The sequence below is a fragment of the Haemaphysalis longicornis genome, unplaced genomic scaffold (assembly GCF_048455015.1).
Source record: "Haemaphysalis longicornis isolate Haplotype H1 unplaced genomic scaffold, Haemaphysalis longicornis Haplotype H1 scaffold_4, whole genome shotgun sequence".
Classification (NCBI taxonomy): domain Eukaryota; kingdom Metazoa; phylum Arthropoda; class Arachnida; order Ixodida; family Ixodidae; genus Haemaphysalis; species Haemaphysalis longicornis.
In genome coordinates this window covers 158241827-158256449 of record NW_027526361.1, presented here as the reverse complement: position 1 = coordinate 158256449, position 14623 = coordinate 158241827, and the positions used below count along the sequence as shown (strand labels likewise).

At 46.8% G+C, this 14623-nt stretch overlaps 1 protein-coding gene across 15 annotated transcripts in view; it reads left to right on the top strand.

Annotated features, from left to right (window-relative positions):
• The window catches only part of LOC144179462 (uncharacterized), a 91357-nt gene that overhangs the window by 13880 nt on the left and 62854 nt on the right, over nt 1–14623 (top strand). For 13 of the 15 annotated variants that reach the window (XR_013324237.1, XR_013324240.1, XR_013324234.1 and 10 more), the window contains one exon: nt 12541–12648. The exons of the other annotated variants lie outside the window; for them this stretch is intronic. Coding sequence is in view for 8 of the 13 variants with exons in the window: in XM_077707829.1 (XP_077563955.1) it covers nt 12541–12648 (108 nt within the window). In the remaining 5 variants the exon portion in view is untranslated. The remainder of the gene's footprint in view (nt 1–12540; nt 12649–14623) is intronic. 15 annotated transcript variants of the gene reach the window in all.

Sequence of the window (14623 nt, the reverse complement as noted above, 5' to 3'; positions counted from 1 at the left end):
CATTTGTGTGAACTGCCGTGGGCCGCATGCACCGTACTCCCGCAAATGTGAAAAATATCAAACGGAGAAAAACATACTAAACATCAAGGTAACTGACATCTCCTTCCCAGAGGCGCGAAAGAGGTTCGCCTCTTTCCCTCTGGGGAAGTACGCGGACGCAGCTCGCCGGGGGGCGGAGTGGCGTCTGGTTTCCACGGGGACCCAGTTTAGCGAGTCTGACCTGGTCCCTCCCCCACCCCCCGCTGGGTTGCCTCTGGCAGCCCAACCCGTCACCACGCCGCTTGCCGAGGCAGCAGCGGTTTTGGTGCCAACCGTCTCTGTTGGGACCGATGCCTCTCCCGCCCCTGCCTCCCCGTCCTCCAGTGCGTTGGAGGGTGCCACCACCACTGCACCGGCCGTGCCACCTCTGGCGCCCCCGACGCCCGGCGCCCCGACGCCCTCGGTCAAACGAAGGGCCCCCGAAGGGGGGCCAAGTCTGGGGGGCCCGGCCCTTCGGGAACCCATCTGACGTCTGACGAGGAGATGGAGGTCGGGCCGTTCCTGCCTGCAGCGCAGCGCAAGGAGCGGCCTCCGATTTCCAAGCCTACAGAGAGGCCCAAAAAGCCCAATCCTAGATTCACAGCCATGAAAGACGACACATGGACACACACACACACTCCATTCATTCTTAAATGTAAATAATGGGAGCAGAAAACATCATTCAATGGAACTGTAGAGGACTTATCAACAATCTAGATGATGTGTACGAGATACTTCATTCACATCAGCCAAGTCTCGTGTCTTCAGGAAGCACACCTTAATAGTAAACATACTAACTTCTTGAATAGCTACTTGGTACTTCGAAAAGACAGGCACACTTGCACTTATTCTTCAGGTGGTGTGGCCCGAAAATCCTTAGCGTGTCACACCATCTACCTAAACACCATGCTCAAAGCTGTCACGATTTGAACAATAAATTATACCAGGTTAATAACGGTATGCTCCCTCTACATCCCTCCGGATTACCAACTATCGTACACTGATTTTGAGGCCGTGATAGATGAACTACCTGAACCATGCTTAGTCTTAGGCAATCTCAACGCACATGATTCAATCTTGGGCTCTTCCCGCACAGATGACCGAGGTCGCCTCATTGAAAAATTCCTAACATCATCGGGAGCGTGCCTTTTTAAAGGGATCTTGCAACACTTACCATCGACTACTCGGAATGTATTTTGGGGTAAAGTCTATTGTCCCAGCAATCTCCTCCCGCAAGAATTATGAAAATCCGTTCACTATTACCGAAACTACGCGCGATGAAAAATCGCGCATAAATGTTCCCTCTCAACTCAACCGTGGACAATGCGACGAAAGCTGCGCGCTCTCTCCCGGAGAGGGGGGTGGCACGCGGCGTTCTGTTCGGCAGCCTGGCATTTCCTGTGATGATATGTCACAGGCTAGGGAGTTTTGTCCTTTTTCCCCGCGACGTGGACGGGTCTATCTCCGGTCTGGTGCCACAAAAAAGCAGGCATGGTGGCCTGCTCGCAAGCAAGCGCTCAGTCTGGTAGGGCGTTTTTGGAGCAATAAACGCTTGTTGTCGAGTGGGCTCGTTGAAAGTGGAACATTTAGTTCGTCGCTCAAACTCCGCGCGCACTTAAAACAAACGAAACACCAAAAGCATGCGGACAGGTTCAGACATAGAAGAGGTTCGTACACAGTGCCGACGACGGCTGATCATCACAGGAAATGCCAGAATTTAGCCGCGAAGTTGACCGGCGACAGCCAATAGGACAGCCATGGCCCGACTGACGTCACAGAGGCCATGCCAGGGGTGCATAATGAGGAGAATTGAAGAGAGCGCGGTTGGTTTTTCCACGTCTTTCACGGCGATTTGCGCGCTTACCGCTCCACGTGCACGTGTAATATTTGGCTCGGGTGTTCCTGGAAGTCTAATCTAAACGTGGCGCAGGTTTACTTGCACTGCACGAAGAGAGTTGCAGGGTCCCTTTAACAAAAACCAAGCAACATATTACAACAAAAGGCAAAACAGTTACTCACATCTTTTTTTTTATTGCGATAGTATGCCCATTGGTGGCCTGTTCACTGTAGTGGACAGGCCACCGCTCTCACAGTGTTGTAGTTCAACAGGGGCCACACTAGCTTCGAGCAAGTTCTCCAAGAACTGGGAATCTTCTCTTCAGAAGAACTGGTTAGACTAAGCAGTGCAAGTGACCAGCAGAGGATCAGGCAGATGTCTGCCAAGCTGACTGCTGAGGCTAGGTCCCATCACCACAGCCTGGTGAAACGAGCCTGTACCGAGGACTCCACCAGCAAGAACCAAAAATTAAAAAAAAAAAAATCAAAATGAAAAGTTTATTTCGCTCATAGGTACATCGACGTGAAAAAGGTACATCGAAGGGGCAAGGAAAAAAGCTGCAAGAAGCAGCTTGACAGGGCCCTTGCCACCGTCCAGCAATGAACGGCGTGTGCGCTAAGAGGGTACATGAGGGTGCAGCTTATGCAGCAGGAGCGTTCTAGTTTTAGTACCTCAGTGTGGACATTTCAGACTGTATCCCCACCACTAGAATTTCTGAATCTGCAAAGAAATAAACTTTCAATTGCGTTTTTCTCAGTTGTTTTTGTCCGTTTTCTGAGTTGTGCGCAATTATTTTCCCACTTAAAGTTGCTGTATCACGACGAAAGTTTGCACAAATGTTCATTATAACACGTAGAGTGCACAAATCTTGTTCATTATGCAATTTGTGTCCTTAGATATTTCTGATGGTCATAAAACAAAAATAACAGAACAAGAAAAGGCACACTACCAGTCATTTTTTTCGTGGTGAAGAAAATTAATATGAGGCTTTTTCAGGTAGATTTGTGCACTCTGCAGTTCATAAGGAACCATCTAGGCTATTTTAAAAGTTTCAGGAAAAATTTTTACTATTAAAGAAAGTGTGCACAAAAAAGCCATTTTTCTGCAAGTCATGCTGCGTAACATTTTATCCGGAGCAGCTATTCGAAATCTGATTGCATATATGACCAGAGGAGCTCTATCTTTACGAGCTGTGAAAAATTCAGCCTCATAACTTTATTATTAAAAAAAAAAAAAAGTTGTTTCGAGGAGCATGTCCCCTTAAGTGGCTACTGGCTCGTCTAGTAACGGCTACAGTACTTTCTTTTCTGGGTGGCGCTAGCTGCGCGCCACTTCCCTCAATTTCACTTGGAAATTGGCACGTGTTTCAAAATCCTCGAATCCAAACCGACTCTGGAGTTTGATATATCGGTATTTCGAAAAACTATCGGCTTAGATTCGAATAAATACGGTAAGCGATCTGACACCGTTATTCATCAAACCTGCCTTCAGAGTTGCTAAAATTGCCGCGAAAGCACTGCCAAGTGTTCTCGAAATTGTGGATGTCCGAATTTGCTGCCCTTCTGAATGAAGTTGCTGCTCATTACTCTTCAACACTGACGGTTTTCATGTATGGTTGTGAAAACATGAGAACGCGTGAAGAAAACGTGAATCATTTTAGACTTAAAAATTAAAGTGTGCTGCCCACCACTTCTCCCAGTCCGCAGATATTACGAATTTCTACGTCACCAGGTTGGCAGGTATGTATGGAGCTGTCCTCCTCACTGAAGTCACTTGCGGCTTCACATTTGTTGTCGGCCCACAGCGCACCGTCCTGCGTGCCGTCAAGGCACTCTCAGATATCTTTTCCGACACTGGGAACCGCAAGCCTTCGCAACGTTACGTCCTTATCGCCTTGCACAGCGGCTGCTCTGCGGCGCTTTTGTCTTGTTGGGAGGATTGTTTGCAATTATTTATTGAGTATTTTTCGTGAACTTGCTGCTACTAGTTTTGGTAAGCCTAACGCATCCTATTTTGGCAAGCTGCTTCGCTCCGCTTTTTTCCATGCTCCTTTTGTTGCCGTTAAATATGTTGCTAGCTTCATATTGTCTTGCTGTTCGCGTGCCATCGGTGTTATGCTCCTGCATTTGTTGTCTACTTGTTCCGATCGCTACTTGCATTCCAAGCCTTGTATTTTGATTCTGGCGTAAAACGTGCGAATCAGTTTTCCGTGGCTAACGTGGCTAATCAGTTCCGTGGCTAATCAGTTTTCCGTGGCTGCGCCGTGGCTAACGAGGTAGCTGACTTTGATGACGTGATAGCGCGAGCGACGTAGTGTCAGCGGCGTCAGTGTGCACGAATCAAACATCGTCGGGTAGCGCAGGGCATCGTCAAACGCAGTCCGTCCTGGCATGTAGCCTGTTCTGCAATTTTTCTCGCGGGGCACTGCAAGAAACCTTACTGCCCCGCGGAAACGATCCGTGCACGCTGCATGCAGGGAGCACAGCTCCACTTTCGTGGATGGCCTGTTGAATGGGAGAGCCCAGCAGCCGCCCGTCCATGGGCAGCATAGGTACTCAGCTATCACCGAAACCAGCTGCTCACTGGTTGGCTTCCTGTGCCAGGAGGCTCAAGCTCCAAATGTGCAAGTTCGGGAGAGGTCAAGCCGATAAGATCGCTGTTTGTGCCAAGCTTGACACAAGTCTTGTGTTAAATAGTGCTTTCAAGTTTGGTGTGCTCAAGATAAACAAGTGACTCTTGTTGTTCATCTATGTTTTTCGAATTTGTTGCTTCGAATAGTACTATTGTGCTTTCATGATATGCAAGGCTTCAGATGAGCTGCGAATTCTAAGCAATCTGTAGGCAGCCATTATTGAATGCACAGGAAACAACGTTTTGTCTACCTTGAAATTTTCTACATAGGGTACGTGGAACTGCCAGCTAGCAAGTTTAATGAAAGGTTGTTATCTGCTCAATTATAGTAAAGAGGTAGCAAGGGATAGATAGGATAGCCCTCCCTCCTCACCAGCTGATCGTCTGGCAGCGTCTCATAACTTCGTTCACAATTACCGCATGGATTTTATTTCCCTAACCTTTGCCCCAGTGCCTTCTGCCTTCTTCAACCCGGTTAGTCAACAAAACTTCATCCTGCATCTGTTTTGATTATGTATTTTTGTACGCTAGTTTTTTGTTTACTCGTGTTTGGCTTGGAAGTCAATATAACCAACAACAATACTTTCATGCCCACTCAGTTGGATGGCCAGTAATGGTGAGAGCTTCTCTCGAAGGCTTACAGTGGATTCACGAATTCTGATTGACTGTGACATCAATGTACCCATCTGGAGCACCCTGTGGAATTCAACGTCACGTTAATACTTGTGTTCACAGCTGGTAATTGTCTGCTCTGTGTTTGGGGGAGGGGGGTGAACAGTAAGCAATTGCAAGGAGATATTTCATGTTCTTTTGCTTTTTAACTTTGTGCTGTGTAAAAAACTGCTTCGGCTAATTGCTTAAGTGACTATGCTTAGTTGTAAGGACCATAGTACAGTGTCCCATATTTTGTTTGCAACGATGCATGCCCAGCAGAGCCCAACTGCTAGCAAGCACATTCTCTGGTGGTGGTTATTAGCTTGAAAAAAAAAAAAAAAGTGCAGTGAAACTATTTTGTAAGCTAACAAGCCTAAAAAACAGTTTATGGAGCACATCTACGAGGGAATGGTTCTTGTACAGCTTGACTTGAGAGTACTTAATACCTTGTGCAGGAACTGGAGCCAAGGACACCTATGTGGATGTGAATGTCTTTATTGGTGTTTGTGAATAGTGCAGTACAGCTGAAAGCTGTATGTATCCTGGAAGGCTTCAACAATAAAATGACTCCAGTGAACGTACTTCTGCTTTGGTGTCTATGGGAAGCATGTGAATATGTGCTTCGCTGTTGAAATTTTTGTTACACAAAAACAGGCTTGATCAGGCACTGTAGCAAGTCTTCATGAAAAAACACGGGAAAGAAACTGGACAAAAAAGCTGCGAACACATGGACACTGTTCATCACAGCACCTTTCCTTGTACTTCAGTACTGTTGTTGTCGCTGTATTTTCCCCCAAAATATAAACCAACTTTCCCAGATTCACACCTTCAGACAGAAAGCAAACATGGTGTTTGTCAATGACAAGTGATTCTACGCAACGTGGCTGTGAAAAAAGTCATTGAGTAGCTCTACTTTCTCTGCACAGTCTGTGGTGTGAAGTTCCTTTTCCAAACAAAACGCAAGGGTTTCTTGGCACAATACACAGAAAAAATGCCAAATAAGCAAGTGATGCCTTCTAGCACTACACTACAGTCCTGCAGGAAAGCCAAACAGCCAAGTGATCTTTTTGCTTGAGTGCAAAGCTCTGCAGAGAAGCCAAGAAAGACTCCTTTTTTGTTGACACCAAAGCTCTGCTGGAAAGCCAAAACATGTGGCTTCTGTCACTGCTGATTTGCTGTAAGTGAATGTATTGCAGTAAGGAATTTGTTGTGTACATGTCCTTCATACCTAGATAAATATGAACCAGGCTGGCTGTCTAACAAAAACGTCAAGTGAGGTAACAACCAAATGTTTTATGTAAAATGTTAGAATACTGTTTGTTATAAATATCAATTAATGTTTTAATATGGTTTTGACAGTAGTTAAGTGGCCTTTTGGAAATCATAGGCTAAAACTAAACAAAAGCAATGTTTTATACAGCTGCAATCGTGTGAAATAGCAAAAGAATGGTTTGGGCCCTAAATTCAGGAGGCATGTTCCAGCTGGGAATGTGTAGAGCACAACAATAATAAAGGCATGGGAAAAAAGGGTGAGCTTAGTTGAGTTACCCCCAAAGTATTGGTAGACAGTTAGAATGCTTACAAAAATTTATAAATAGTTTGGATACCCTGAAACAATCGGAGAAACTTCACTTGCCCTGGTTTTAAGTTTATTCGTACTGAGCTTAATGTACCCCACACAACACCATTGAAGAATGTTACGCCTGCATGGACACAGCAGCGCTTAAGGTATAACACAGTTTTATTTGAGCAGAGGTAAATAAGAAAATATTCCATAACCAATCCATTTATACGTAAATTAGAAAAAGCAGGGTTTTTAAAGTGAAGCTCGGAAGCATGCTAAATGAAAGGGACGAATGGCGAGTCAATGTGGACTAATCACAAATTTCAACTCAACCACCTTGCCGGAAACAAACCCCTTCCATGGAGGGAGTGTGTGTAATCGCAAGATTTTTTAGAGAAAAGTTTCTGAATGCACTGTTCACGTAGGCCAGAAGGTATTTTGACACCCCCGCCGAGGACTCGGAGTCGTCAGCGCTCTTTTCTGCTGTTTTGATGATCAAGGGCTGTTTGTTCAGGAACCACCCTCTCTTCTCCCTTTGGCCACCATCTTTCTCAGTCACTGCATTCATGTGCTTGCTGAGGGAGCTACAGGGGTGAGACAGCTGCGCATATTGCGCCTTTCTGATACAATTCCATTTTCCTGCGCCAAGCTGCTCCAAAAGCACGAAAATGCCGAAAATTGCGCCAAACTGCTCCAGAAGAGCCTCAAGGGCACCGATTTTGATGCTCATGTCAGTTTCGGCGGGGACAAAAGCCTCCCGCATCTCGGTCACCGCTTTTATCGTCGGTCAATCGCAAACACAGAAATGGCACAAATAGAAAGACTGAAACGAAGCAAGCGATAACTTCTAAAGCTCGATTCGCTTTCCGTCCGGGATCGCAGAAACTGCCTTCTCGATTAGGCATCGCTGTGGCAACAAACATGGCCGCCGCCTGATCTGGCTGCTACCAACGCGCTCAGTGCGTATCGCCGATATTTTCCCTGGTTTATTTACGCTATCAGCTGAGTTCCAGTCTATTCATTCTATCTGTTGTGGCTCTGAACAGTGACGTTAACGCAAGGATATGGTTTGAGATTGGTGCCAGATTACGGGAAGTTGGGCGGCTCGAAAAAAAGTTCATTGAAAAGTTCATTGCCTACGTTCACTGCCTACGTTCAAAAAGTTCATTGCCTACGACTTCGGCGTGGTTTGTCCTTGAGTGCGAAACGCGGTGCGCGCGTCTATAATAGGGTTCGTGAAGTGAATTTTTTGGCTTGTTGTGCTGTTGTAAAATGTTGAGGTGTTGCTGTGCTTCAAAGCGCGATCGCGAGCCTCGCGGATGGAACGGTCGACACGAAAGTTGCGGGCTGTGGTGCGGCGCCGCGACCTGTTCAGGCAGCGCCCAATAGCTGCAAGACTACACGGTTGCCATAGAACGCGACTATAACACTTGATGTATGCAAAGTGATATTTAATGCCAAAATCTAGGTGGCTAAACATTAACGCTACTCGAATGACCATAGGGTGAACCTGCGCCCCGGGGACTGAAACGGGTAGGCTGGTTGGGCTATGCGACAGTTAGCTCGAAGCTGCTCAACTGTTGCCGTGACTACAGTCGTTCGTACAACACAGCGTGGGATTACAAAAATAATAATTTTAGCATTAAAACAGCAAAAAAAAACGCCACAATTGCGGAGCCCTTAAATTTGATAAGAGTTTTAGCAGTCTGTCTGTTCCGTCGTGTACGTAGTTACCGTGCTCACCGGGACTCGTCTGGGCACTTGGGCATTCGTAGCCGTAGGGGGATTAGTTGCCCGCGCCTCCTCGCCCTTCCGCGCGCGCAGGCGCAGACCGGTGCGGTCAACCCGGTAACAAAGTAACCAACAGAACAGACGGACTGCTAAAACTCTCTAATGTTAACGGCAGTTTTGTTGTCAGTGTTGCGTGCAGGCGCAACACAATATCACCAGTTAGGAAAAAGGTAGTGCAGTTAGTACTTTGTGATACTCTTAAAAACTGTTTCAGGTAAGGCTGTTTGAGTGTTCTGTGTATTCAAAACTGATTGAAATGTGCACTTGACCCTGCAAATTGCTGAAATAATGATTTTTTAAGCTCACAAGACGATGTATTAAATGTCCCTAACTGCTCCAAATCAAGATTCTTCTGCTCCAAAATCGAAATTTTGCTGCTCCGAAAACTGCTCCCAAATCTGTTTGGGCTGTCTCACCCCTGGAGCTAGCAAACATGAGGACCACCTATAGGCAGGGTTACCTCAGGCTCGCACAATTGCTGGAGAGGCTAAACAATGTTTTCAAGATCCCCAACTGCGAGCTTGCACTTTTTTTTTTTTCGCGGAAAAAACAGACATCTAGATAGGCCTTTGAGAGCTGTCTGAAATCACAAAAGTGAGTATTTTGTGCCCAAACTGGCCAGCTAGACCTCACTAGTGGACCCACACGTTGAATGCCTCGCATAAAAATCAGGAGACTCACTGCATTGGCTTACTGCATGGCATTGTGTGGGTGGGCTTTTGGTTTCCACCTATGAAGCCTGTTGGTTGTGTTACAGTGTCCGGTCCTGCTGTCAAACTTCTTGTGAGACTTGCACTGCCACCGTGTACCTTGTGCCGCCACCGTGGAATCCTTGGAATTTATGTTGGCCATGAGAAATCCTAGTAAATTGTTACAAGTCCCTGAAGCTGGCTGGCAAGTGGGCATTTGTTTAGCGACCACTGTTTAGGGGCACAGTAGGCAGGCTGTTACAGAGGCTATGAAGAAACATACAAGGTTCGTTCATTAAAAAGACTTCTTTGCCCAAAAAACAAATGACATCAATTTTATTGTAAACTTCAAACAAATAAGATAGTACAGAAAATGTGTAGAGCAGTGGAAGTTCCATACACACTTTCCAGCTATTTCTCTATGACATCACAGAATCTTGTTTGTGCAATTGATAGCCACCAACCTAACCCACCGCAAAAAAAGCATAACTGGGCAATTGCAGTAGGGCCTCCATTCCGTTTGATCGTATCACTTGAGTGCTAACGTACAGTTAACACACAGATAACTGCATTTACAGTGCACGTCCATATGACTTCACTCGTGCCCATATTGCATCAATGCAGTTTGAAATTGGGATGTTTTTCACCATTTCTTTTGGTTAAACTCGCACCATTACAGCCTTGACCTTTGCCTATCAATTACATTTGCTGTGTGCTCGCTGCTTATGCCCATGGACACAAACAATCCGCTGAGGCTTCCACATTCCAGGCACATCTTAAGATTCTCTTTGACGTTGACTATTGAGCCTGCGTAGAACCCATGGGTTTTCATATGCTGGAGACATTATGGTCGGCCCTTCCTATTACCGTCTGTACAGCTTCTTCTCTGACCCTATCGGCTGGGTGTCCTGAATTAAGTCCTTTGCATGAGGGGACTCGGGGAAATCTGGCCAACATATCATATACCACCACATACAGAGCCGTGAAGGTTATGCCAATGCAGAAGCTATGGCATGAAGCGCCTAGCTAGTGTACCTTTTGGAGGACCCCGGTCCTAATTTGTCATGGCATCGTGTGTGTGCCAATGTGAGGAGCTGAATGCATGACGGAAACTACCCAGCCACAATCTGGGCCACGGGATACGAGACTGCCAATGTTCTGTCTCTTTCCCATCCTTTGTATCGCAGATGTATTTCTGCCACATTTTACTGTAGTGAAATGGCTCACCACTACAGCTGCAATAATTTCATCTGAAAAATCTTTTCAAGCGCTGAATACCATGCATTTATGATGCAAGAAGCTCATGATCACCGGACTTTTCCGCGCACAAAACCTATTTCGGGTAAACAATTTTAAGCCACAATTCAATTCACTCGAAAATATACACAAAAAGCGTGACAAACTGCGATTTTCGGGTCTTCGGAAACTACTGTGCTGGGTTGTACGCGGTACATGTGTAGGGACACCAATGATTACCTTTTCTAGCTATCCGTGGTTTGCACGTGTAATGCACACATGCAACAAGTAAAATATCAGTGGCCGTGTCTAGCCTACGTCCTGATCACTGTACGTTCTGCGCTGCTGTCATTTTGAAAACACACCGCGATTTCAGGCCACCCATTTTAACATTCTGAACTTGCCGTGGTGCAAACTGCTGATAGCAGATGCCGCCGCGCGGACATGCCGCAGTAGGCTCGCATAATCACGCTCGGACAGTGTCTTTTCTTGCGTGGGACGTGGGTTGTTCGAACGGGGCCACTCGGCTGCGCAATGTCGTCTAACGCAGGTACCATCGGCATACAGCAGGCGGCCACAGGTCAGCATTACTTGAGAGCGGATTTCGCTACCGTGTGGAAAGGCTGGCTTGGTCCCTGCATACGGCAACGTTCTCGCACATTCTGATAGGGCTTTTAACTCTGTCAACTCTGCTTTTTCTATGTTGTTGACCCAAGAAATTCAGGCATTCAGGGCTTTCGGATACGCCATACCGCCAGCAGCAGCAGCATCGGCGGCTTCCGCAAGAACGAACAAAAAAATTCTTTTATAGAACTTCTAGCAAATGAGTGGCTTTCTAATTTCTTATTAAAATGGAAAAAAAATGTGCTTTTTGTATTCTACTATGCAATATAATGACAATTGCTGTTAATATGACGTCACTATGACGTATTTATGACGTCACGCGGGGCAGGAGCCGTTGCGAGGGGGCTCAATCTCGTGCCCCGCGCGAGGTTCCAGACGCTGTCTTTTTTTAACCTCCTTGGGGCCAACACTGAAGTGCCGCCCAGCCACGCGGTTTCCATGTGCATCAAAGCATGCTGCAGCACCTTCAGTTTAAAACCGGCTGTGTAGCTCATGTACTGGCCCATCGTACGGAGTGCACCAGGAGCACAAAAAAGGGTCGCAACACGGCTGAACAACAAAAGCGCGGAGCGTAATGGCAACGTTGCGGAACGGCTAGAGCAGAGGAGTGCGGAGTGCGTTTAATGCTTTGTTTGCACGCCGCTAAAATTACCCGGAACAGCAAAGAGCAGGGAAAGAGTGTGGAGTACGTTTTGTGCTTTGTTCGCATGCCGCAACGTTTTTATGGCGCAAGAAGGTTTGTTTTGCGTTCAGCAGGTGGCGCTCTGCATGCGCGCAATTTTTATTAAAAAATTGTGAGCCACGGCATTCGCGCTCACGTCTCCGGCTAGTGTTGAGATTTCTTTTTGTTGGAATGCGTTTTTAGCATTTCTGTGTGAACTGTAGTGGAGTGCAATGTCAGGTTACCACGCTCGTCTGCGGCATCAGCAACCACGCTGAGATAAAAACATATGCCCGCTGCACTTTTTATTCAGTGTGACAAAAAAGTAAATTCCCAAGAATTGAGAGTAAATATGGTAATAGGTCTGTGAACACTAAGGCTGGGAAGAATTGGGTTGAAACAAGGCAGATGACGTACGCCAATGTCTTTTTTCTTTTTTTTCGTGAGATGCGGTTGAAATGCGGTTTCCAGTGTTGCCGAGCAAAGAAATGGCCCACTAAATACTTGTGCGAATAGCATCTGTAGAAGCAACCGAATACAACGCTAGCACGTACCGAGTGCTTTGGTCAGTTTCAGTCGAGTCACTTGTGCTTTCCCATACTTGGACGCCCCTTGCAGCTCCGAATGACTAAGCACAAAGCGATCCCGTGGCCAGTATTTGACGCCTTGTTGAACCAAGCGCTGGTGCGTAGCTCGCATGCTTCCTCAAAAATCGGTACCGCCAGACAGATATCTCACCCCCTTCCGGAGCAAGTTGTGCCGTGTACCCAGTGGGGTATTTTGGCTCGAGTGTCCCTCCTCCAACCATTGCGCCCCTCTCTCCTCCCGGGTGCAGGGGGGCGGCGGCCCCCTGGAGGCCCTGCGGCAGCGGGAGTGGCTGCTCAACCTGCAGGAGCAGCAGGAGCTGCAGCGCCTGCGGGCCCCCGCCACGCCTCCGCGTCAGGTGAGGCCTTCCACGGTCCGGGCAGGCACCTGGGCTCACACAGTTGGAGCTTGCTTTTCACATTCACAAACACGAAATTACGTAACGTGTGCCTATGCTTGCGCAGTTTTTCGCTTGTGGCTTATGGCAGCAGGTGCAAGCGTTTGGCCACTGCAGTGCAGACCGGGCGAAAGCCTTGTACGATCGGGGTAAGTGCCAGTAAATGGCGGCCTAGTGTACACCTCGAGCTTCGCGATCGCTGCGCTTAAGGGGAGGGCACTGCTTTGGTTCTCTTTTGCTTCCTTTTGCCTTTGGGTGCCCCAAGCATAGTACGTTTAGGGCACTTCAAAAACAGCTGCCACTTCATAGAGCTATCCGTGGACGTGGTAGTGCGCGCCTCTTCGTCGCTCTTACGGGCGTCGGCGACGGCAGCAGCGTATCACCACTGTCACCTCTGAATACATGAGGCGCAAGTGAATTCTTTTGTCGCCTCGCTTAGACCTGGCACTGGCACAGTGGCTTCATTTTGCAGTGGGGACAACGAATGCGGCTTTGCTTCGTATATATACGTCGTAGAAGAATATTATTCGGGGATGTGATTACGAAATACCTGACGATAATTTGTGCCTTTTATGGGAATAGAGGCCACGCGAAAATGTTAAGTATATCACGAGGCTCTGCATCGTAAAATATGTGCCCATTCACGCCTTATAGCAAGGCGGGTCAATGAATCCACGGAAAAATAAATTGTCTGCAACTCCAAGAGAAGCGAAAAGCTCATACAGGAGTGACAAAAAACCCAGTGTAGCTTTGGAAATGCTGAAGAAGTTCGTCTAAACTTGAGCCAGCTAAGACTGTGAAATGCACTCCTATTTCGCCAGACATGGGGGCAGGGTACGGGAGGGGGACGTTGGGTTCCAATGCGGGGCGAAATCAAGGAACACAAGTTGTGCATTCACTTTTATTTTGCTTTTCGACTTTAACGAACAGCTGATCATTCAGCTCACGCATTTTTCGCAGTTCTATCACGCCCAATTTGACTCGCAACAGGCGAGCGGTCGCCACAGCTGCTTTCCGGGAGGCGGTGGCGCCTTGCAGCAAAGCACTCAAGAAGTAAAGGGAGAGAGGCCGCTCTTCCGATAATCATCAGCAACCCCCGAGTGCTCTGTTGCCTTTCGCGCTCCGAATGCGCTTGATGTGCCTGATGTAGTTCAGCTTGGCGCAGCCTTGCAACTCCAGAATTTTGACGCGTGATTGTTTCATTGCTATTACCGCCAAATGAACTGTGGCTCGGCTATTGTTATGGAACGTATTTTTAAAAAAGCTTTGTTATTGAGCATCTTAAAAATTAACACTGTCCTCTATGTTATTCACTTTGATTCCTCCTATTCTCTTTTATAACCTTCATTCACTTAGCCATCCCCTTTCATTCACTATGATTCCTCTAAATTAACTTCTAATCGTCTTAATTCCCAATATTTTCTCTTTGTTGTGTCGTCCTTCCTAATCCGCTGTGATCGATCATGATTCACTTTCACTCCTATTCATTTGCTTTGATTCCCCTTAATTCACTTTCATTGCTCTTAACTTTAACAACTCTCAATTCGCTTTGTCATCCACTCATGCGCCATCATGCTCTGGTCCGCTTTAACTGCCTTGAACTCGCTGGAGGAGTCCAGAACTTTTACACAATGGGTATTGGCGAGCGGTTTTCGCTCAGGGACTTGTTGAAACGACGATATAAATAAGGCTTCGGCCTTAATGATGTCAACACTCTTGGAAATACACGAGCCATGTTTACCTATAGATGTTCATTACAAATTTAAACTCGCCAAAATTAATTCAGAGTTAACACATGGAAACTGAAAGAGTTTATTGACCTGTGCCACTGTAATGCCTTTAGATGTCTGTTCGTTATGAGGCAGCAACAAAGCAAAAACATGCAATAACAATAACTTTTGTTTAGAAAAAACCTTATGGAGACAAAGTTGATGGT